Here is a 26058-nt window from a genome sequence, read left to right as displayed (position 1 = left end):
TGAAATTAGATTAAACTACAGAAGGAGTAGGGTTTTGAAATATAGTTTACAGACAGACGGAGTCACGGATCATCTTAAATTTTTATCTTCATCTATTTTTATTAAAACTTGGCACAAATTAGACTACACAAAGCTATATAACTCTGAATAAGTGAATATCGATTTTTGATTTCGGTGAATGATGTTGCCATGGTAATTTCCTTGAAATTGTTCCAAAATGCTACTCCTCCTACAGTTCTGGTCTGATTTCAGTATAACTTGGAACACAAGTAAACTACACTAAGATACATAATTGTAATTCCCAATATCCTTTTTTGGTGTTGCCATGGTTACTTAACCGCTACTCCTCCTACAGTTTTGGTCCGATTTCAATATAACTTGGTACACAAGTAGACTACACAGAGATACATAATTGTCTTTATTGTTTTTTTTTTAATATTATTGTCATTGTTACTGAGTACTCAAATTAAAATTTCTGTAAAATTCTTTTAAAAAGCTACTCTTCCATCTGTTTGAGTTTGATTGCAACAAAGAGACAAAACTGTTTCAAGTCCAAGTATTACTTTTATCTACCTTTGTATAAAGTAGAGACCAGTAGAGCTACAGTCTTGTCAGACTTCTGGTTTTTCATTGCAGCAGCTCTTGTTTCAAAACAACTTGGATTAAGATCACAGAAATAACAAACACTATGATTTTGGAGTTCATTTCATTTTGTATGACTATTTCATTTCAAATCATGCTACAAATAACATTTACAGCAGAAAAATTGGATGGTGTATGGTATTTGATACCAAAGCATATTCATTGAGTAAAAAAAAAAAAACACTTAAAACACTTAAGGATATGGTTTTAAAACACTTAAAACCTTTAAAAAAATCATATCATAGAAACATCAGAAAGTTGTACTTTTATCATAAAACTGTCAGACTTCCCCTCTAAAAATTTACTGAGTAAAATCAATCATCCATCCATTTGCTTAAATTTCAATGTTCACAAAAGAAGTCTTCATGCATTTCTACATAAAACTTCAAACTATAAATGCATTCTAACCTTGTACAATGACTTGAATTAATTCGAATTTTCACTGAATAGAGCTGTTTTTATACTTTGGTTCAATGGTTGTATTAAAGATATAACAATCTATTTATGTAACAGTGGCCCTTCATTTTAATCCCCGAACTTTGAAGCATGTTTTGCAGGAAATTGTTCTGATAGTTTTTCAACACAAAAAATGTCAGACTTCACACTCAGATGAAAAGATAAAAATAATTTCCTTATAACAGAAAGAAGAAGTTGAGAGATGGAGTAAAAAGGGTATAAATAAAGAAAATAGTACACAGTAAATCATCTCTGTACAATGTGTAGGCTGTCAATAACAAAACTAATGGCCTGCATAGGATTATCTATGTTATGTAAAGATCCCCTGTGTAATACCCAGTCTGGGCGGATCTTTGGCAGTTTATGAGGGGTAGCTCGGATAGGAAGGGTGTAATTCATTGCTTTTGATGCGTTCAGTTTTGCTTGTCGCATTTGCTGGTTCTCGTGCAGTTTGTATTTTCTTGCCGTCAATTTATATAGACTCTGCAGTCGCTCTGTCACTCTAAGCTGAGAGAGTATGATCTGGAAAATAAAATATGTAATTGGTACAAAGTTTTGCAGGTTATTTAATTTTTCAATCAGTCTGAGACATAATTACAGTACACTAATGATCCCCCTTTACGCAAATTATCCCACATTTCCAACTAATCATTGATGCCCTGCAACCCAACAATATAGACAGTGTCAGATTCTTTAATTCCACTACATTTCATTTCTTCACTTTTACAAAAAAACAAAAACATTGTAACATGACAACTGTTAATTTGAAAATGACATCATATGAGATACATCCACTGGATACTGGAGTAAACATGAAATGAAATAAATAATGTCCTGATTTTGTAAGGTTTATCATGTTTATGCAGCATTAGATTTTTTAATTACCTTTCTTCGACATTCATCTCTGCCTAAAATTCCCACCAGGGTACAAGTTCTATTAAATATGAGGCCTTTCTCTCTGTAAATCTGCATCAGTTCCAGCAAAATATTCATTGCTCCCTCCACAAAGACAAAGGGCAAGGTTCTGTCATACTGAAATGTCATCAATATACTATGTAAATATTTATATATATTAAATATATTCACAGTAGTGTCAAAATCTGATTATTTTATGGAATTAATTAAATGGCTACCTGTAATACCAATATTTGGACAGTCTGCGCTTTATAAATAACAAAGTGGTTTATAAAGAGTTTATAATACAATTTTTTACCTCCAATCAAATTTTGCATTTAGCAAGAATTTTTTGAATTATTTTAAATTGTACACAAACAGGGTACCTTGGCCAGATTGAGCAGAATGCTGACAGCCATTTTAATGACCTCCATGTGAGGTTGACTCCTGTTACAGCTACTGATCAGTGTATAAATCACAGACACAGCATTCACCTCTACCAGTCTCTCACAGCAGGCTGGGGACAGACGTGTCGCCACATCTAGCAAAAAATAGGAGTAAATGTATGAGACATTACAAATATACTTGTCATGCTAATTTTGAAGGCTCTTGTAATATGGTGCATAGCACATGTATAATGACATTAGGTACCATCAGTGTTTAAGGCAATTTGTTTCAAAAACAGATTTTTACAGTATATATTCCTTCCATGAAATGTTGAGATATGGTTTCTTAAATACTGTAAACCAACTTTTATCCCAATGCCAAAAATTTCTGCCAGTTTCAGGACCTACCAGTACTTTAACTTACAAATATTTCTCTGTCAAAACCATTATTTTGCTTTGTATTTTAGAGCAAGTTTTCTCAGTTACAAAATTTTATCACTCCAGATTGATTTCAATCTGACAAAGCACGAATAAAAGAAGACACATAATGATAATTACTTAACAGTAATAAATGAATTGTACAGTTATACCTAGATGGAATAAGGCCTCCAGTAAATGTGACAGTTGTTTGTACTGTAGGAGATAATCCAGTGCTGACTCGGTGCGGTTTCCCAGCTTCTTGTCCTCGGTGGCGCTCCTCTGAGCCTCCACCACTCGCTGTCTCACCCTGGCCACCTTCTTACACTTGTTTCTCATTCTCACTTGTCTTCCTCTCCAAACAGCCTGTAATGACAACTCACAATTGAGAAAAAGCAAAATATCTAACAAGATACAGAAAGAATCATGCTAAAAAAAGGTAGAGTAACTAGAAAAATAGATAATTAAGGCATACTAATCTACTCTAGTTGTATTTTTTATCTCGACCTTTGAGCAAGTGGCCTCAAAATGGATAGGTGTCCTTAAATTGTATCATAAATAATGAGTCTGGTGCTAAATTATACTATTTGCTATATATCTTTAATTTTTCAGTAATATCATAAACTTCCAAATTACTTTGACATATCCATTGTATCTGAGATATCAGTGTACATAGTGTATGAGATATCAGTGTATATCGTGTATGAGATACTAAGGTTACACTGTATTTGTTACCTGTATTGTTGTAGCTGCGTGTTGTCTTTCTTTATCATGCTGTATTTGTATCCACTTTAATGCTGCTGATTCGATCACAAAGACAGACCTCTTCAGCTTCAGAAACCTCAAGCGGCTTATTCTTCCTCTCATCCAGTTCTGAAATAAAGCAATGTTAAAGCATGTTCTTTATCTTTTTAGGAACCATCAATCAGACAAGAAAGAAAACTATATCTTTAATATTCTTATTATTTGATTCTGAGAAGAAAAAAAATTCTTTTAGCTGCTTTAGGTATAAATTGTACTTGTATCATGAGGACACTTTGAAGTTGTTTCTTGGCATGACATAATGACACATGCTTTCTGTAGCATCTCTGTATGATGGTAGCTGCCATGTGAATCTTCATTCTTTGGGCAAATTGTAGCAAGTAATCTTGTCTCTCTTTCTCCTGAAGCTTAAAGAGAAATTCATGTTTTTTATTAGAAATGGGAATTATTGCAGAATTGCTTACAAGTTAATTACTATAACATAATAAATAACGCTAAACAAAACATAAATTACATGATCTTACCTTGACAAGTTCCCTGTGCAAGTGTTTTCTGAAACCCCTCTGTATGATTGATGCAGCTTGGTTAAGTTTCCTCTGCCTCTTTCTGACGAGAAAACCTCTAACACCAGCTTGGAGTAATATTACCTCCTGCCTCATCCTCTGGTACACACGTCTAGTCCTGTAGCCTTTATAAGACGCCTGAATAGTCAGAGCTGCTCCTTTGAGGACCAAGAACTTCCTTCTATCTGATTGTGCTTGCCTACCGGTTCTGTAAGTTTCTTGACACACTAAGGCAGATTGTCTGAGTTTCTGATACAATATGCACTGTTTTCTTCCCCTGTACCATGACTGAATCCTTCCGGCACTTTCTTGCTTCAACACCATCAGTCTTCTAGTCTGTAAGCCTCTGTAGCATGATTGTATTGTGATAGCTGCTTGGCACAGGGCCAAATACTGATTTCTGGCAGCTCTTCCATTTAATTTGGCTCTATAGTGCCGTTGACAAAATTTGGTATATTTCTTTAAAGTTTGAAACTTCTGTACAGCCATGAATTTTCTGACAAGGGCCTGTATGTGGATAATGGACATTTTTCTTTGCTTTGCTTGTTTTCTAGCTATGCATCCTCTGGTAGCACTTTGAAGAATTATGACAGCTTGTCTCTTCCTCTGGTATTCTGCTTGAACTCTATCTCCTTGCAATTTATTTTTGAACCACCTTTGAATTGCACAGGCAGCCCTTTTTTGAATCAGAAATAGATCTCGGTGGATTTTCATGCGACGGAATGCCTGCAGTTTTATAATCGCCTGCCTTTTATGTCTGTAGTCTCTCTGCTGAAGATGCCTTCTGTATTGGGCCTGAATGCTGATAGCTGCACCCTTAGTAATCAAGAAATTCTCTCTTGCTCTTGCTACACACATTTTTTGACGGAATTGTCTCTGAATTTGAAGAACAGCACTTCTCAGTTTAGCATAATTTCTTTGACACAGAAACTTTCTTACTCCTGATTGTAACATGACAACTGCTGCCCTCTTCTTTAGGTATTGTTGACGCTCCGAGTACCCTCTAAAACAAGCTTGAATGGTAATGACAGCTCCTTTCAGGATAAGGTATTCCTTCTGTGTCTGTTTCATGTCCATGTAAGCTCTGAATCGTCTTTGTATAACACACGCTGCCTGCTTGATTCTCCTGTACTCCTTTTGGACTAGATGACGACGTATGAGGGACTGAAGTTTAATGACAGATGTTTTGGTTTTCCTGAATTCCTGTTGAGCGTGACACATTCTGTAAAATGCCTGGATGGTGACAGCTGCTCCCTTGACTATCATGAATTGCAGTCTTGCATCTTTCATCATCAGAGTTGCCCTCCATTTTCTCTGTATTGTACAAACTCTATCTCTAATATCTTTATACCTTTTCTTTTGTAAGTAAGTATGGACTGCTGATTGAAGTCTGACAACAGCAGAGCGCACATTAATAAACTGCTTTCTAGCCACATATGCCTTGTATCTTGCTTGTATGCATATAGCAGCTCCTTTCTGGAGAAGGAAACATCTTCTTTCTCTCCTTGCTCTTAAAGTTTCTCTGAATCTTCTCTGAATTGTCAGAGCTGCTGTCTTTTGGGACATGTACTTCTTTCTTTCCTGTGAGCCTCTGAAATGAGCCTGAATTTTGATGACGGAACCTATCAACGTTCTGAACCTTTTTCTTGCTTGGTAACCTCTGTAATATGCCTGTATAGTCAGTGCTGCTCCTTTACTGATCAGGAAGCTTTCCCTCTGAGCCATCCCTCTTCTATATTCTCTATACCTCTGCTGAATGATAACAGCTGCTCTCCTGTTAAGCATGTGATTCTTTCTTGACTTCCACATCCTGTAAGCTGACTGTATACAAATGACAGATTTTTTTATGACTCTGAATCTTTTTCTGGCAGCATGTGCTTTCCACTGTGATTGTATGGCAATTGCTGCATGATTTCTCTTCATAACTTTCATCCTCCAGTGTTTCTGAATTGTGCTGCAGGCTGATTTGACCTGTAGGAAAGATTTCCTGTGTAACCTTTTACAAAGAAGGGCTCTGTATCTTCTTTGCAAGATGACTGCAGCCTGGCATTTCTTCTCCTTTTCTTTCCTAAGCGTCCATGCTCTATAGGCAGTCTGAATAATCTTTGTACATTTTCTGAGTGTTAGATAATTCTTTCTTAAACAGTAGCCTCTCCAGTTCTTCTGAATAAGTTGGGCAGCTGCTTCTCGTTGCCGTACCACACCAATGGCTTTCCTGACTCTATATCCTCTGAAATAGGACTGAACTGTTAAAACTGATTGCTTAATTGTTTGATATTGTGTTAATTCTTGTTTCATAAGTTGTGTTGCACGCCACTTTCTTTGAATCTTGACGATGCTCTCTTTCAAAAGCTGGAACTTCTTTCTTTCCCCATAGCCTCTGACATGAGCCTGAATTTTGATGGCGGAACCCTTCAATGTTTTGAACCTTTTTCTTGCTTGGTAACCTCTATAATATGCCTGAATAGTCAGTGCTGCTCCTTTACTGATCAAGAAGTTTTCCCTCTGAGCCCTCCCTCTTCTATATTCTCTATACCTCTGCTGAATGATAACAGCTGCTTTCTTTTTTAGCATGTAATTCTTTCTTGACTTCCACATCCTGTAAGCAGACTGTATACAAATTACAGCTTTTTTAATGACTCTGAATCTTTTTCTGGCAGCATGTGCTTTCCACTGTGATTGTATGGTAATTGCTGCATGATTTCTCTTCATAACTTTCATCCTCCAATGTTTCTGAATTGTAAAGCAGGCTGATTTCACCTGTAGGAAAGATTTCCTGTGTAATCTTGAACAAAGAAGGGCTCTATATCTTCTTTGCAAAATGATGACAGCTTTGCATTTCTGCTCCTTTTCTCTTTTTTGCTTCCATGCCCTGTAAGCAGTCTGAATAGTTTTGGCACATTCTTTCTGTGTTAAATATTTCTTTCTTATGCAGTAGCCTCTCCAATACTTCTGAATAAGCTGGGCTGATGCTTCTCTTTGTCGTATGACAGCAATGGCTTTCCTGACTCTATATCCTCTGAAATAGGACTGAACTGCTAAAACTGATCCCTTTACAACTTGATATTGTGTAAATTCCTGTTTCATGTGCAGTGTTGCACGCCACTTTCTTTGAATCTTGACAATGCTCTCTTTCATAAGCTGGAACTTCTTGTGAGCAACAAGTCTACGGAAATTTTTCTGGAGTACAATCACAGCACAACGAGTCTGAAGGAACTGCTTTCTAACTTGATGGCCTTTAAAGTTTTCCTGTATTGTAATAGCTGCTGCTTTAAAAGCTAGAAATCTTTGTCTGATTTGCCTTCCCACCAGAATCTCTTTCCACCTTTGCTGAATTGCAACAACTGCCTTACGTTGACTCAGGTACAGTTTTCTAGCAGAATATGCTCTAAATGCTGCCTGTGTAGCCACCACTCCTCTCCTAAGTATTCTGTATTTCCTCAGAACCACAAAACCTCTCCAATATGACTGAAGTTTGGTCACTGTCTGAGATCGTTTTTCCATATGTCTCTTCCAGGCCTGCTGTATTACAATGGAGGACAACCTAATCTGAAGGAATGTGGCTCTTTGTCTTTTTGCCAGTTGATGGGCTCTGTATTTTTGTTGTAGGAATAATACTGCTTTTCGTTTCCTCAAGAACTCTTTCCTCAATTTCCATGCCTGGACTGCTCTCTGAATAACAGCTATGCTTGACTTTATCCCTTTGTACCAACACTTCACACAGTGAGCTCTCCAAGTTTTCTGTAGCACTATTGCTGCCTTTTCTTTTTTCAGCTTCCTCCTCTCCCTTAATTTTCTGACTGCTCTTTGAAGAGTAATTATGCTCTGTTTCTTATGTAAAAAATTATCTCTCAGTTGTTTGCTTTGCTTGGATAATAAGTACCAGTTTTCTATCAGTCTTACAGCAGACTTCTCCTTGGCTAACTGCTGCCTTACTAGAAATCCTCTGACAACACATTGGATCTTAATAGCACTTGCCTTCATCCTTACAAAGCGCTGTCTTTCTACACGAGTCAGCAAGAAATTCTACAATGCAACAGAAATAACATACTTATTAAACAGATTTTAATATTGAAATACATGCACAATAGCACTCAAAGTATACTTGTATAATTTGTATATTGAGGTATTGAATGATAATGCTCATTAGTCATCTGCATATCTACTCATAACAAAACAAAGATAGAGATAGAGGTAGAAACACAGTTAATCACCTTCAGTACTCTAGCAGCCCTCAATCGTTTTTCTACTAACATTTGGCATAGTTTTCTTCTTGCAAGATATCTTCTTACACATCGCTGAATAATAATGGCAGAGGTATGTTGTTTTCTTTGAAGCATCTTTTGTTGGTGAAATTTGAAAAATCTTTGGATTTTGATAGCTGCTTTCTCCTTGACCTAAAAAACCCAAAAATATAACTACAACAAGTTGCAAATGTCTCTAAAGCAAAAATATTACACTTCATTGTAATGTCCTAAAGCATATACAAAGAAAGGGTAAACCTATACAATGGGTCATCACTGCAATAAATCTACCAGTCCCTATAGCTTGATGCAATTTTTTAAAGTCCTTTATCATTACTATAAAACGTCAATTCTGCATAACATTGGAATGCATTCACATCATACACACGTAAATGTATGTGAAAATGCACTGTATCCTGACTGACCTTTAATTTGGCCCTGGCCTTGTGTAGGTATATAGATAACATACTGTATTATGACTGACCTGTAATTTGGCCCTGGCCCTGTTTAGGTAGTGTCGCCGCCAGGCTAGCTGTATAGTGCGGGCGGCACGGCATTCCTCCCTGATGTCCAGGAGGCGAGCACACAGGTAACTGACGTACGTCACCACGATCTTCTCATCAGGGATTGTGTTAGACATGTCAGCGGCTTTAATCATCATAGGAACACCACCTAACTCCGATACCTGTAGTGACAAAGGGAAGATATTATTCAAAAATGGCAAAATAAAGCCAAAATTCCTAACGTCATTGCTATTTCATCTTTGATTCCTTTAGCTTCTCCTGGCACTGTTCAAAAAACCTGAGTTATCTCTCTTGGAGAATATTTGTTCCTTGATCAGTACACTCCCAAAAAATACTATGGAGAATTTTAAAATTCAAGAGCGCAATCACTCTGTAATCTGAATCAAGGAAAGAATTATCATGTTTTCGAGCAGACTTTACATGTATGACAAGATCAATCAATTATTTCACATACCTTCTGGTGCAGAACTTTGAAATTTTCTCTTTCATTCTTCAGAAGATCTTTGAATACATCTTGGTCAGCTGAAACTGCTGAAAAATGCAATGAAATTTTGTTTTTAATACTATAAACTAGAGGTATGTTCAATTGTTAATCTGATGTTTACCTGACATGAGGGTAGGGCTGTCTGATAGACTACAGTCCAGTGTCTGATGTTTAACTGACATGGGGGCCGGGCTGTCTGGTGTTTACCTGACTTAGGGCGTGGCTGTCTGATGTTTACCTGACTTGGGGCGGGGCTGTCTGATGTTTACCTGACTTGGGGCGTGGCTGTCTGATGTTTACCTGACTTGGGGCGTGGCTGTCTGATGTTTACCTGACTTGGGGCGTGGCTGTCTGATGTTTACCTGACTTGGGGCGTGGCTGTCTGATGTTTACCTGACTTGGGGCGTGGCTGTCTGATGTTTACCTGACTTGGGGCGTGGCTGTCTGATGTTTACCTGACTTGGGGCGTGGCTGTCTGATGTTTACCTGACTTGGGGCGTGGCTGTCTGATGTTTACCTGACTTGGGGCGTGGCTGTCTGATGTTTACCTGACTTGGGGCGTGGCTGTCTGATGTTTACCTGACTTGGGGCGGGGCTGTCTGATGTTTACCTGACATGGGGGCGTGGCTGTCTGATGTTTACCTGACTTGGGGCGTGGCTGTCTGATGTTTACCTGACTTGGGGCGTGGCTGACTGATGTTTACCTGACTTGGGGCGGGGCTGTCTGATGTTTACCTGACATGGGGGTGGGGCTGTCTGATGTTTACCTGACATGGGGGTGGGGCTGTCTGATGTTTAACTGACATGGGGGCGGGGCTGTCTGATGTTTACCTGACATGGGGGCGGGGCTGTCTGATGTTTACCTGACATGGGGGCGGGGCTGTCTGATGTTTACCTGACATGGGGGTGGGGCTGTCTGATGTTTACCTGACATGGGGGCGGGGCTGTCTGATGTTTACCTGACATGGGGGCGGGGCTGTCTGATAAGCTACAGTCCAGTGTCTGATGTTTACCTGACATGGGGGCGGGGCTACTAAAGTTCAGTGTCGACATGGGGGTGAAGCTGTCTGATAAACTACAGTCAAGTGTCTGATGTTTACCTGACATGGGGGCGGGGCTGTCTGATGTTTACCTGACATGGGGGCAGGGCTGTCTGATGTTTACTGACATGGGGGCAGGGCTGTCTGATGTTTACCTGACATGGGGGTGGGGCTGTCTGATGTTTACCTGACATGGGGGCAGGACTGTCTGATAAACTACAGCCCTGTGTCTGATGTTTACCTGACATGGGGGCAAGGCTGTCTGATAAACTACAGTCTAGTGTCTGATGTTTACCTGACATGGGGGCGGGGCTGTCTGATGTTTACCTGACATGGGGGCGGGGCTGTCTGATAGACTACAGTCCAGTGTCTGATGCTCCGCCTCCTCCTGGTAAGTCATACTGGTCCTGGTGCTGATCAGAGTCTGAGGAAGGAGGTCTGGGTGATAGTGGTGTACAAGGAAGCATAAGGCCTGGCCATCACTGAACGAGACAGTGAAATTCTCTACCTGTAAAAAACAAGTGAAAAACAATCAAACAGAATGTATGAATTTCTGACCTTGACCTTGGACCTTAAAAAAATAGGGTTTTTTCTTAGGTTACAAAGAGCTTTGATGAAAAATTTCAATGCAAAAGCTACAGGGCTTTTTGAGACCTTAGGCTATATAAAATTGAAATTCTGTTTCTGGGGCCCGTGCACATTTGTTTTGAGGTAGCCGCATTGCTGATTTTATTGTATTTTTGATCAAATAAAAGGTTGGTATTGCAGAGACCAGTCCCCCCCCAAAAAATTTTCGTCCTCATTCTTTCCATAGTTTAGTATTCAACTATCACTTTCGGTAGCCATTTTCAAAGAGATTTTGACTATTTCGTTTGGAAATACATTCAAGGACATTGCCTACGATGTTCATATGCTGATAAGCAATGGATAAAGCATAACTTTTAATCAGACATGGAAAGTATATCTGTAATTTACAAAATTGTCTTTATTTTAAAGAAAATTTGAAAAATTTAAATTAAAAAAATGCCTCCCTCATCTACTTTATTGTCAATAAAATGATAAATAAAATGCCGTCCTCCTGCATCTGTTTGGAAGAAAATTGGCTTGAGAACCAGAGAATTAAATTTACCAGTAGATATCCTTATTGGTCTTGAAACAAAAGTGTTAAACACAGACAGTTTAAGAGATGGATGAACAGATGGAAAATGGCTGAATAGACCTAAGCTATTATCTCTTAATTATGTGAAAGCAAGGGACATAACCAGCACGATTACAATAAAAACTGTACTACGTAATACAGTGAAATCTAATTTTTCACTTTTTGTGAAAAAGAAAAACAAGATTTTTTTTTTAATTATATATAAATTCTGTCTTCTTTCTATTACTGTAAACCAACTTTTATTCGCTACAACTTTACTTCGCGATTTAACAGGGATAAACTGGTTCGCGGTGATTAATTTTCGCGATCAAGCCTTTTTCAAGCTGTTTTTAATAGACAAATATACTATAAGGACCGGTTCACGGCAAGTATAATTCGCAATAAAGAGGTTCTCGCAAACTTCGCAAAATTCTTGCACGCGAATAAAAGTTGGTTTACAGTATTTTTAATTCAAAGAATTTAATACCTTGAGTCCATAGAAAAGACAAACAGTTCTGCACCATTTCAGAAGCAAGGCTAGAAGTTCATTGTTTGAGTACAGATCATCACATGTGGATTCCCTTCTTTTCTGCTGCAAACCTGGAGTCAAATTTAAATAGCTTCATTCTGACAGTGCAAGAGCTCTGGGGCCATGATTAAAACAAACTTTAATTTACACTACCTCAGGATGCTTGCATATCACTTTATGACTAATCCTGAACTTTATTGGAGGAGATTTAGGAATTTTTTTCCCCCAATATCAAATCATGCAACCTCTGTCCCATGATATGAACAATTTTGAATCTGCACTACATGAGCATGCTTGGACATGGACTCCGTTAGTATAATTTTCCTGACAATCTGATTATAAACCCTTACCCATTTCGTAATTCTTTAGAGCCTGCAGGTGCTTGCGGAGCTGTAGAGATCTCTCCAAGGCAGATATTTCATCCTTCAGTTGATTTGCATTCAACATCAGACCAATCTAAATAAGACAATAAAGATATAGTTGCATCAAAGCAATAAAATTATTAAATGTATACTTTAGCACAATTGGAACTTACTCATCAGGTGACAATAATGTCACAGTTTGATGAAGATTGTAATTATTCTCATATTTATACAGCTTGCCACCAAAATTATGGCCCTGTTCCTCATCATCAGATTTTTGTCCTACTTATTCCAATGTTAAAACTTTGGTTGCAAACCAACGCCTCAACTGGGGGGTCATGATTCTAATAAAATTTAATTTACCTGACTTACCAGTTGGGATGGACTTCTAATTGAAACTAGAACTGTCCAATCGGGACAAAATACCCCCCGCTGGGTTTTTCAGAAGTAAGTTTTTGTATAATAAAGATATGTATCAAACACGAATTAAAAACTTTTTCTTCCAGTGACCTTGAACTTCCCCAAATGACCTTGGGTCAAGGTCATGACAAACCCTTGGGCCATGGGCAATCCTTGTGTAGATAAGAACCTACCAAGTTTATCCATAAGAAAGATATGGACCGGACACAAATTATTAAATTTTTCTACCAGTGACCTTGAACTTCCCCACATGACCTTGGGTCAAGGTCATGACACACCCTTGGGTCATGGGTAATCTTTGTATGAAATGAAAACCTACCAAGTTTATCCTTAAGAAGATATGGACCGGACACGAATTATTAAATTTTCTACCAGTGACCTTGAACTTCCCCAAATGACCTTGGGTCAAGGTCATGACACACCCTTGGGTCATGGGCAATCTTTATGTGAAATGAAAACCTACCAAGTTTATCCATAAGAAAGATATAGACCGTACACGAATTATGAAATTTTTCTTCCAGTGACCTTGAACTTCCCCAAATGACCTTGGGTCAAGGTCATGACACACCCTTGGGTCATGGGCAATCTTTGTGTGAAATGAGAACCTACCAAGCTTATCCATAAAAGATATGTGTCAAACATGAATTTTGAAATTTTTCTCCCAGTGACCTTGAACTTCCCCACATACCTTGGGTCAAGGTCATGACACACCCTTGGGTCATGGGCAATCTTTGTGTGAAATGAGAACCTACCAAGTTTATCCATAAGAAAGATATACCGGACACGAATTATGAAATTTTTCTTCCAGTGACCTTGAACTTCCCCAAATGACCTTGGGTCAAGGTCATGACACACCCTTAGGTTATGAGCAATCTTAATGTGGAGTAGTAGATTCTAATGTCCCTCTGTTAAAAGATATGGACCGGACACGATTGCACAGACAGACGGACAGACGGACAGACAGACAGACGGACAAGGTGATTCCTATATACCCCCCCAAACTTCGTTTGCGGGGGGTATAATAAAACTTACTTGGTATTTCAAAATGATCATCCACAGCAAATGAAGAGTCTTTTCCTTGTGACCATCCACAATGTCTCTGGAGCTGACCATTTTTACTGTAATTTATAGAAAAAAAAAAATGACCAATCAGCACCACTCCAACTGAAGAACATCAGGAAATATATTCCAGTCTATTGCTTGATCATGCATAAAATAAATGTATACTTCAACACATGATAATATTTATGAAGGGTGATTAAAATTCATTTTAAAATAGACAAACTGTTTGGAATTCATTAAAAATTGACCACATACCATAGAAAAAAATATAAATTTTACAAAATTGATTCTTTTAAAATTAAACAAAATATTTTAATAGCCAGTATCCAAAATTGCCACATTTAAACATTAGGGATTAAGAAATAAAAAGTTTCAATGGATCTTTTTCTGCTCATTTATCCAGAAAATGTAAAATTCAGCATTCGAACCCTATCTGGAATATAAACATGTACTAATATTGGATGCATCATCTATACAAGTCTGATCGCCAGGATCACTATACTTATAGTAACTACGAATAAACAACAAATATACCATCTTTCTCCATGTCAATACCAATGTCTTTAAGAATAGAGAAAGCCACGTCCATGTTGTGAATTTTCTGGAGACGACTGATGGCTGGTACCCTGAGCTTTCTCTTAAAAGGTGCTTTCTCTTCCAGCAAGTCCAGAATTCGTCTACAAGTAGGCATTCAAGGATATTATTGTCATATTTGTCTAATATTTATTTATTATCTAAAAAAATAATTCAAGGCACACAATAAACACTTTCAAAAACAGGTAAAAACAGCCAATATCAATCCAGAGATCTCAAAATTAGCCATTTTTAAGATCTGCCAGTGTTTGTAATAAGAGAATTATGAAATTAACACCATTTTATCATTGTTTATCATGCATATTAGATAGTATTAATATGAACTTTTTCAATATTGTTAGGGGTGTTCGAACAAAGCTTGCTTAATTTCCCAATTCCTCTAACAGATATATCTCTGATCATCTGTTTTGCTGAAAATCACCCAATGTGCTACACAATAAATGTCCTTACATCAGTCTCAGTCCATCCCTGAGATCCGTACTCAGGTTCTGAATGGCATAATCAAACTCATCTAAGGCAGTCTGGGTGTGACTAGTGAGGCATCCTAGGTATCCAAGATGTCGATTGATGTCTCCCTCCCCCGCCAAGAAGTGGCTAGAAAACTCCACCAGTAGGGCTTTACACGACTGGAAATAAAATTAAATCTGTTAAAATGTTTTGATACAGGAGCTGACTTGAGTCTATGGCTCAGGTGTGCCAACAAAAGAAATCAATCATAACACTGTACAGTAAAACTTGTTACTGGGACCTATGAACTTACTTTGTTATATCCTTAATTTGTTATAACCGTATAAGAAATTCATCAAAAAAATAACCAATATTTGCAAATCAAACTTTGAACAATCAAGTTCTTAAAAGCACTGAATATTTTCATAAGTAATGACGTCACAAACATGACGTAAATTTCAGTTTTTTATGAATTTTACAGAAAAATGTACATATTTCGTTGATATTTTGAGTAAAAGTCACCGAGCGCATGTGTGTTCAGGATCAATATTTTGATATAATGTGTAGAATGATAATATCAATGAAATATGTCAATATTGTTCCTGAACAAACTTGTGCTCTATAAATTTTGAAGCTAAAATTATTGAAATTTTGTACATTTTGTCCTCTTTCTGAAAAAGGATATAAAATCAGACTAGTTTTTGATGTCACAAACATGACGTAAATTTCAGTTTTTTATGAATTTTACAGAAAAATGTACATATTTCGTTGATATTTTGAGTGAAAGTCACCGAGCGCATGTGTGTTCAGGATCAATATTTTGATATAATGTGTAGAATGATAATATCAATGAAATATGTCAATATTGTTCCTGGTGCTCTATAAATTTTGAAGCTAAAATTATTGAAATTTTGTACATTTTGTCCTCTTTCTGAAAAAGGATATAAAATCAGACTAGTTTTTGATGTCACAAAAAAAAAAATTGTGAATACACTGCTTTCACACTATAATATTTTTTGTTAATTTATATTTCTCATACAATTTATTGAATTCAGCACATTTCAGGAAGTTTTCAAAATTTGACTTTTGTGGGGGCAAATATATGCAATATACCACATATAGTTCTTTGTATAGCTGGGGATTCAAAATGACTTCGCTATATCCTTGTATTTGCAATATGCGTGTTAGTACTAAACAAGTTCTACTGTAAAAGAAAATTGTCACTTCTATTTTTTTCCCTTTACTGAATCTAGCTTTACATATCCTTACTTTGAATTCAGAGTCCATACAGAACAGACAGGGGTCATGCTTGATTAACAGCTGACACTTAGCCTGATCCAGGAAATACACCAACAACAGGAACTTCTTCAGAAAGTGCTGAGCTATAGCCCCCGAGTAGCCTAAAAGAAATTCAACATTAAGGATAGGAATGAATGATTTTTTAAAAACTTTAAATCACTACTATTGCACACATATGCAATGGTGTCCACATTTTGTACAACTTGAAGCTTCAAAAATTATAAACATAAATTCAGAACAATCTACACAAAAGTCAAAAATTTTTACAGGTTTTAACATGTATGAGTGCTGTTAAATCACCGGACAAAGCATTTACTTATCATGCTTTCTTTTAAATTGATAAATTACATACAAATATATTGATATTGAGATATGGGGGGGGGAATGTTACCTTCTTTGTAGAGGTGTGGGACTGATGGATGGGCAAACTGACAGGCTATGTCAGGATTTCCTAGAACTCTTGTGATGATGAAGTGAGAAAGACCAACCACATCACCATTATCTTTGACGCTGATTATCTCTCCAAATACAGTCTGGAATTTTTTGATCGTAAATACTTTTAAATGTTCAAATGTATAGTCATCATGTACTTTATGAAAATACATACTAATCATTACAAAACTTTAGCTATTTCAACTCAGAACCAAGAAATGGACATACCTCTAATCCAATTCTCAGCCATAAAGGATTGAAAGACAACAGTAGATCTAAAATAGACTGTCTCAGGCCTGAAATCAAATACATTAAAAAAATTTCATAACTTTAAAATGTTTTCGTGATAAAATATAGTGTTATCCATTTCATTTTCCACTGAAATCTTCTTTTTATAATTTCTGCTTTTACTCAAATACTTTAAATAAAACATTTCTTAAACATGTTAAAATATGTTAAAGTACACTTCAGAATATATAATTTTAAATCTTTGCATAGTGGTATATGGTGATACCTATACAGGTTTAAGAGAGTAAATCCTGCATTTGCACTAATATACTCTGTTACTGGATGTAATAAAAAAAAAGACAGAATGAGAAGCAGAAGTGTATACCTAGATCCGCCTGAATCTTGCGGTCTTTTCTGATCATCAAGCGGTGACTCTCTACCTCCATCTCCAGTTTTCTGACCACCGTTGTCACCGCCTCAGACTGGAATAGCTTACAGGCAGATCGTCGCAGGCCGTTTAATTTACGACTGGCGGAATACTCTTTGAAGGACAGCGCTTCTTTGGTTGGTGCCAGTTTCTGGGGTCCAGTTTTGTAAAAATCTAGCTTGGAAGCATCAACTAAGGAGAGAGTAAAATAAAAGAAAATATGTGAATGATGAAGCTTGCCTTATAATAAAATTGTACCTTATTAAACTATCAAAGATTATTATGCTTCCTGTCAGTTTGTCTCTATATAACCCATATATAGTGGTCTAAGGATTTATATAGCGTAAACTATGCCGAAAGGATAAAATTCTTCCATGCACATAATTATTGTCATCCGATGCCTTATCGATTACGCCATAGAGACGATCACTGATTGATATTATTTTATTAAATATATAAACTTAATTTATACAATTGACACAAGAAGGAGAAAATAGACAAATATTATTTGAAAACAGTTATATTATTCTAAGGAACTTTAGATTAATGTGTACAACAAACTTTCAAACTAATTACATACAGATCGTTAGATGAACTGATTTTATAGGGTCATTAAAACGCTTTTTTATATGACGCTTGATTGAAGGATGTAAAAGAAAATTATCAATGATACTCTGCAAACAAATAAGGCTTACGAACAAAACAGAAAATAAAGATGTGTTTTTAATTTTAAAAATAACTAAGCATGCAAACAATTTTAGCATGAATATTTTGAATTAGTTCTTGCAGGTGCGCTGTTTAAGCACCGATATTTTCAGGAAAAAGTCAAATAGATTGCCGCATAAATAATTACAACAGTCAGCATAATAATAACAATAGTGTTGCATTATGCATGTACTATGCCTAAATAGTAGGCAGGGTTTGACACATAGTGCACTCGCCTCCGGCTCGTGCACCAAGTGTCAAACCCTGCCTACTATTTAGGCATAGTACATGCATAATGCAACACTATTATATAAATAGTAGGCAGGGTTTGACACATAGTGCACTCGCCTCCGGCTCGTGCACCATTTGTCAAACCCTGCCTACTATTTAGGCATTAATGCAACACTATTATATAAATATGCTATAGTATTTATATCTTACTATAATAATATCTGTGATATATGCAAGCAATTGAACATGTTAGAAAAAACTCTTTGATCCTATCCAAAGCTTTTAAAAAATTTTAGGAGGCAGGTGGACTTCATTTTAAATTTTCTTTATTGTGTAGATAGTTTTGATGTTCCGTGTTGTCAGATCAGTATTTATCAAGCCTAAGCCATTAAACATGTTGAAGAAATTTTAAGTAATTGTTCTATATTTACCTTTACATTTAGTGTTGTTTCCCATTTCAGTGGACGGTGTTAAAATAAAATTCAGCCAATGAGAAAATCCACGTTCTTGCTTTTCCATCCATCTCTCATCATAGTAAATATTTTTGGATGCAAATGGTAATGGATGTTTTGGCAAGGCTGAAAAAATCATTTATCAATTGATTGAGTAACGCAGAGAATTATCAATTATGGTCCCAACTTTCTGCATCTTAGTGAGTGGCAGCCATTGGGTGGGACGTAAATTATTTATGGCACATTATACCTGTCTTGTCTGTGTGTCCTGTCTAAATATTTGTCCATCATTCAAAAATGATAAAAGTGTCTGTTTAAACATGTTCAAGTTCCTCAAAACTGCATCAAACTTCAAGATCAAGGTCATGAAGTTAAAATTATTAGGAAAATCTAAAAGGTTTCATCACAAAAATATGAAAGCCCTGTCTCCTAAAGAGAAAAATTTTCTATTTTAGATAAGTAGATCAAACATCTAAGATCATGAAGTTGAATAATTATAATTTTTCTTTCTGAAATGTGGTGTCAAAGGTAATTGTATTACATTGGTAATTTGTTGATCTTTTCTCATTCACAAGTAATTTCCAATGATTACAGATTAACATTTTGAAGAGGACTGCAGGTTAAACATTAAGGTCAAGGTAACTAGGTCAGGTATTTATTACATGTTATGATGTGTACCTGTTTTTGTCCTTTTCATTAGTATGAGCTTTGACTTTGCAGTCCTAGCTGTTTTAGGTTTAGCAGTTTGTCTTTGAACTGGAGCTGAAGAGGATAAAATATTTCTCTTTAATTGGCAATGCATAATTAGCGATTATCTTTCAATTTTCATATCACATGTTGTTCATTTTACATGTTTTATCAGAAAACTTAGTACAGTAAAATTTGTCTAATCCGGACTCTGAGTACTCCGGATTTTTGTCCATTCCGTCTAATAATTTTAGTCCCATACACTTCTTTAACAAATTCATTAGAAAAAATTCTGTGTAGTCCGGATACTGTCTATTCTGTATTCCGAACGGCCATACTGGTCCCAACTGCTCATAAATAACGGTAATTATTTCCTCTAATCCGGCCCCACATAATAACCTGAGTAACTTCAAGCAATTAACACCTTTCGTGGTGGATATGATAATCTGTGTTTACATTAAAATGATTAGTGCCATGAGACGAACTCATTGAAATGTGGTGAAATGTGGTGGTGACACGCCCACTTGAAAAAAATATTAGGCCTATATTATTAAATTACAATTTGGTATAATTCCTTTTACCACCTAATTATATAAACACAAAATATAGATGTATGCGATTTACAAATCAAAATATAAATCGGGATCGAAAATCGAACGCATTTCAAAATGGCGCCATAACACTGTGTGGGAAGACAACCATTTTTCACATAAAAATTAAAAGTTCAATGTTTCGTAAATAATTGTGCATTACTGTACTGTGCTTGATATATAGTAAGCCTATATTATGCGTGCCTGTAGGTTTTGATTTTATAAGATAGCATTTCAACCGACTTTCAAACTTCGTGAACAAACAAAAAATATACAGTAAGTCATGCGAGAATATTTTATAATTTCTAGACTCCAAAATATTGATTGATTTCATCATTTAACTGTATTTATATTATGTATATGATGTTCTTGTAAATAAACAACGAAAATTTTCAAAATTAATATTTTCCTGCATTTTTCCTGTACTCCGGATTCTGTCTAAACCGGCCAAATTTTATGGAACCGGCGGTAGCCGGTTTGGACAAATTATACTGTACTTGTAAGGCAAAATGGTAACAGTATTTACAAAATTTAACTAGATGAACCTACTAACCTGTTACTTTTGGCTGTTTCATACCAGCTTCATCAGTCTTACGCTTCTGAGAAACCTGTCCCCTCTTAGATATCTCTTGCTGCTTTATTACTTTGGATTTTTCACTCTGGTTTTCAAAGACACCTACACCCTTGGCTTTCTTTAACTTGCTTTCCTTCAACAATCCCTGTTTCAAAGGTACAAGATTGGCATCCCTGCTAACACAACTTTCGGTGACAGTTTTTCACTTTGTCCTGTACAGTTGTCTGGTTTTAAGCATGTCTTGTCATTGTCATCTTTTTCAGCAATCTCTTTTACTTCAGACACTTTCAGAACATTTTCTTCACATGACTGCTCATTACTGTCCATAGATTTAGATGGATCATTAATACAGTCAGATAAAGTTGAAATTGTTTCAAGTCTAGAGCATTGATCAACTTCTGAACTCCTATCATCTTCTTCTTTATCTTCAACAGAAAATACTTGTTCTTTTAATGGTGATTTACCACAAACATTATCTGTATCAGGGCTCATCTGTCTTGGTGGAATATTTTCTTTATCCTCCAACTCTTCATCATCTTCATTGTCAAGCCCGTCAAGTGGAGGGAAAAGTCGCTTTTTCTCCATATGACTAGAGTTAAGTACCCTGGGATTGTGAATGATATGGGTGGATCGTCTAGACAGGTCAGGGTTGGGACTAGTTGGTAGAGGCGTGCAATTGAAGCTTCCCTCTGAAATCTCACTGATACAAGGAGAGTCTGAATTCCTCTGACCGTTCTCTCCTGATGGAGTGAATAAGCCAGATGGTTGTACCTCCAGTTGTGTCAATACTGACTCTTCTTTTAAGTTTGTTTCTGATCCTGCATGTGCTTGTTGCAGAGGAGTGTCTGGTAAATATGTGAGAGATCCTTTGTCTGAGGTGTAACTGTCTAGGAAGAAAGTCTGTTTAGAACATGGTGTGTCAACACCTGTCTCCTTTGGACCCATTTTCTGAAGACTCTGTTCTGGTGTTAACAAAGTCAGACTTCTGTAATGATGAGACAGTGGGGTTTTTGCATTACTTTCTTTCCTTCCATCCATAAGGATTCTCTCAGGAGTGGGAAGCACTAAATTTGATGGTTCATTTCCTGGCAACCTGTTAGGATTTTTGGACTTTTCCAGTATTTCTGGTGTTAAACAAATACTGTCTGGTATGTCAAAAGCATGTCTTTCCTTTACCATTCTCTCTGGTGTTGGTTCAATAAGAGGGCTTTTTCCAACATTTTCAGTGAGGTGCAATGAGCTTTTATTTTTCCAAACTCCTCTTGGGGTAAAACCTCCACTTCTTCTCCTTTTGGGGGCCTTTCCTCTACCCTGCAATGGTTGCTCAACATTCCTCTCATGTCCATCTTTTGAGTGATTGACAGTGGTTTTGTCATGAGCAACCCTCCTCTGCATAACTTTGGTCATTGTTTTACGAGGGGAATGTTTTCTCTTGACTGTATAAGTGGTTCTGCGAGGACTGCTTCCCTCTGGAATGATACTAAATGGATTACTGGGTTGGTTAGAAGTAACAAATGTTAATGCTCTTTCCTCGATTGTTTTGGACATAGAAACCTCTTTTGATCCATTCAAACATAAACTGTTTGACATTTTCCATTTCAGATTTGTCTTCACAAATTCCAGTTGGCTAAGCATTACTTCATGAGGTACTGATTTATTTAGTACATCGTCTACACTGTTAGAATGGTCCTGGTCTAAGTTTACTGACAAATTCTCTTTGGTTTCATTCAAATCTTGTAAAAATGTGTTCGGGCTAATATACCCCTTAGTTGCTGTTATTGTTGAGGGGGTATCAGTACAGTTCTCTGAAAATCCACTTTCCCCATTACCAACTCCTTGCATACTTGATTTCTTCAGAAAAGTGTCAGGAGAAATGACATTGGTACAAGTCTCTGCAGCTACAGTTTTCTGATGGCCAGAAGACTCTTGTAAAAATGTGTTCGGACTAATATACCCCTTAGATGCTGTTATTGTTGAGGGAGTATCAGTACAATTCTCTAACAATCCACTCTCCCCATTACCAACTGCTAACCCACTTGAATTCTTCAGAAATGTGTCAGGGGAAATGACATTGGTACAAGTCTCTTCAACAATGGTTTGCTGATGGTCAGAAGACTGATCATCAACATAACTCCTCTGTTCTCCGTTTCCACTATTAGTCGCTGGTGTTTTACCCTGGTTCTCTTTGTTTTCATCAGTGTCTTTGTCTACACCTAATGCTATACTTTCCTGTGACCTTTCCTGTGACTTGTCCTGCTTTTCTCCTTGGTCTGATGAGTTGTAGGTGTTTGACCTCCGATGATTTCTCTTGCCAGACTTTTCTCTCTTGATAGAGACGTTTCCTGATGTTTGCAGTCTGTTTTCATCTTTTCTTAAACTTTTCACACGGGCTGAATCCTTTTCAGACTTATCTGGACTGTAGGATTTGGCAATGTTTGCCAAACTTTGTGTGTAGACCACTGACAGGGGTCTTTTGACCTTTTGATTCAGGAGACCTTTTCTTGTCTGAAAGGGAAAAAAAGTAAATTAAGTTCATGGACTTGAGCATGATGAGTGAGGCAAAGCAGTCAGGTTGTCTGATTGCCCACTGCAAATAAATTCATATAAGTGAAACTGTCAGTGAACTTGCACAGGCAAGCCACAGTGTAATGGGCAAGTGAATATTTGATAGAAACTTGATCTTACTGGAGTGGTATATTGGTTCGTAAATGTCTTAATTATCAATGGCTTTAATGCAATAAAAATTGAACACTTATTCGTTAGCCCAAATTGAGATGGAAAAATTTCAAGCCTTTTATCACAACTACCTGTACTATTAGCTGCAGCTCTGTAGCTGGCTGGTCTGAAAAAAATTGGGAAGGATGACCAGAGAGCTGCAGTGCCACCCACAGCAAAAGGTCATACTGTATATTTATTGCACACAAAAAATTGTGTTGGGATCTGGATTAATTTCTCCAAATTCTTACCTCAATTGCAAAAAAGATAAATAAAAAAAAAATTACTCCTCTATCAACTACTAGTACTCTTGTGGTTGACATCTGCAAGAAGTGCGTTGGCCAAATTATTTTGCAAACCAAAATGGCAGTGTTAATGCCGTATAAATGGAAATTTTAGCCAGATGCAAATTTAGCAATTAAAAAAATAGTATTTTATTTTTTAATTATCTTAAAATATACACTTTTAGAAGTTATTACAAATAAACCACAAATAAATAATTTTTAGCGATATTAAACTTTAGCAATCTCAGCACCCTCGCTAATAATGCCAAAATTAATTCCTTGCTAAAAGTTCTGCTTGCACTTTTTTGATGGACTCAATTTCAGGACAAGAAGGGCTATTAACAACAGTTATAAGGAATGTTTTGTTGTGTAAATGGTGAAAAAATATCTCTTAAGGAAGTAAGGAACACAAATAGTTAGTAGTATGTTGAGATTGCAGTTTTCAAAACTTGGAAAAATAAATCAAGAAACAGCACACTTTTTTGTTAGTAAGAATAATCTTACTTTGTCTCGGGTCAAGCCCCCACCCCAGTCATCGTTAATTAAACCGGGTCCGTAGATAGAACATTCTAACTTTTTGTGCGCAATATGTACACTTTTTTTAATGAGTGGCACTGTAGCTCTCTGGTCTATCAATGTTTTTTTCGGAAAGCTAGTAGATACATGTAGTTCTATCGTTAAAATGATAAATGTCCTACAGCCCTGTTTGACAATAACTGTGGTAAGGGCCTGTCCCGAGACACAGATTATTCCAACACTAGAGAGCTACATTCTGCAGCTTATAATTAACTATACATTAAGAATATATTATTACCACAATCTTTTTCTTTTGGGGTTTTTGACAGGTTCCAAAAACAAATGCTTGAAGTCTGTAAGCATTATCTATAGAGAACTGTATCATTTCCCTGAAGTTGCCTTCATTTTCTGGATTGAATGAAATTTCGAGATGATGTATGCTTTCTCCATCGACAGTAAATTCTGTAGAATCAAAGGAAAAAATGTTCTTGTGTGGAACACGTTCTATTTTCACGCTCTGTGGATAATCATGAGGATTTTTAACAATCAATGTCCTCTGTTTTGGAATTCCAAGTTTGCATGTTCCGAATCCAATTTTTGGAGAAGTTGTGAAATGAGTCAGAACCAGTGTTTCAACTTCAACATCACTTTTTCTTCTGGAATCATGTTTTTCCTTACTTTCAACAGCAATGCTGTATGTAATTCCCGAGGGTTTTTCAAACCATGATCGTCGACCCGATTTTCTGTCACTCGATAAACTTGATGGTTTCGGTGTCGATGTGGCCAGCGAGCTCAAAGACGCTGGATCAAAGTCAAGACTGTCATTCATATTTAGAATTTGTCCATCCAAAGCTATCTTCTGTCATGTTTGCAGCATCTTGCGTCGAAATATTTAGCTTACGCCTAGTATTTATCGGTGTGTTTATGTCATGACTTTGAATCTCGAGCCTTTTCAAAATTAGCCAATCAACGTCTGTAAATATAAAGTACTCGATACTACGGGACGGGCGGCGGTAAATCTAGTACTCTGGATTCCTAATTCTCCCATTTCTTATACAACTGAACCTAGAAGAGCTTCACGCTTCATTGTCAGATATATTTTTTATTGTTTGAAAAATATGAATAAAATATGTTTAAAGATGCTGAGAATATATATAAAAAAAAAATCGGGAGTAATTATTGCGAGTTGTACCACTTGCCAATGTATGGTGCGTCGAATTTACATTAGCGTAGGAAGCAAATTGAAAGGGGAGGGGATAATTAAATGTAAGAATTTTTTTAGACCTTCAAAAATACATGAGAAGCAAAAATGAAAATATGTCCATTGCCCACACACGAAAATCCTATTTCATGGAGGTGGGAGGGGGTGTTCGGACTTCCTTCAGTACCAATTTTTTTCCAAACACCACCACCTCCCTTATTTTTTACCTGTATACTGCAACCTGTCTGTGGAAAGTGGGGGGGGGAGGGAAATATGTAAATAAAGATTTATTTCTAAACATACACTGCAATGTTTAACGCCTATACCAAATCTATGTTTCAGGCACGTAGTATCAGGGGGGGCCAGGGGGGGCCAGGGGGGGGCCTGGCCCCCCCACTTTTTCTCCCGACATTACCTTTACTATAGAAAATGTTTACTGAAAGGAAGGTTGGCCCCCCCACATTTCAGCACAGTGTAGTGTTATAAAGAAAATTTACCTCCAAAAAGTTTGAATTGAAAGGTAGTTGGTCTTGAAAAAAGTTGGGCACTACCCCCCCACCCCCCACCCCCCCACGAAATGGGATTTTCGACTTTGGGCAACTTTTAATTTTTCCTTTTTTTTTTTTTTTTTTTTTTAGCTTGTCAACTTTTTCAGGTAAGTAAAAAAAAAATTTCTCAGGTTGGCCCCCCCACTTTCAAAAACGATGCTACGTGCCTGTGTTTGGAAAAAAATGTTTGGGGGGGGGGGGGGAG

At 36.8% G+C, this 26058-nt stretch overlaps 1 protein-coding gene across 1 annotated transcript; it reads right to left on the bottom strand.

Annotated features, from left to right (window-relative positions):
- Window positions 1–700: 700 nt before the first annotated feature.
- Window positions 701–25072, bottom strand: LOC134263779 (abnormal spindle-like microcephaly-associated protein homolog). The gene is given in 26 exon segments (XM_062746159.1): window positions 701–1620; window positions 1984–2130; window positions 2379–2533; window positions 2969–3161; window positions 3531–3668; window positions 3815–3964; window positions 4082–8146; window positions 8335–8517; window positions 8849–9049; window positions 9343–9419; window positions 10740–10920; window positions 12038–12150; window positions 12430–12535; window positions 13894–13979; window positions 14458–14600; window positions 14968–15143; window positions 16234–16364; window positions 16655–16796; window positions 16924–16991; window positions 17309–17542; window positions 18718–18864; window positions 19417–19500; window positions 20569–20786; window positions 20789–23094; window positions 24403–24933; window positions 24935–25072. Coding segments are annotated over 26 exon segments (10287 nt in total). The 5' UTR covers window positions 24971–25072; the 3' UTR covers window positions 701–1344.
- Window positions 25073–26058: the final 986 nt, after the last annotated feature.

The sequence above is a fragment of the Saccostrea cucullata genome, unplaced genomic scaffold (assembly GCF_032062105.1).
Source record: "Saccostrea cucullata isolate Sc308-1 unplaced genomic scaffold, CSIRO_AGI_Scuc_v1 ctg2338, whole genome shotgun sequence".
NCBI lineage: Eukaryota > Metazoa > Mollusca > Bivalvia > Ostreida > Ostreidae > Saccostrea > Saccostrea cuccullata.
The sequence above is the reverse complement of the archived record's forward strand: the minus strand, read 5'-3'. Positions and strand labels throughout refer to the sequence as shown.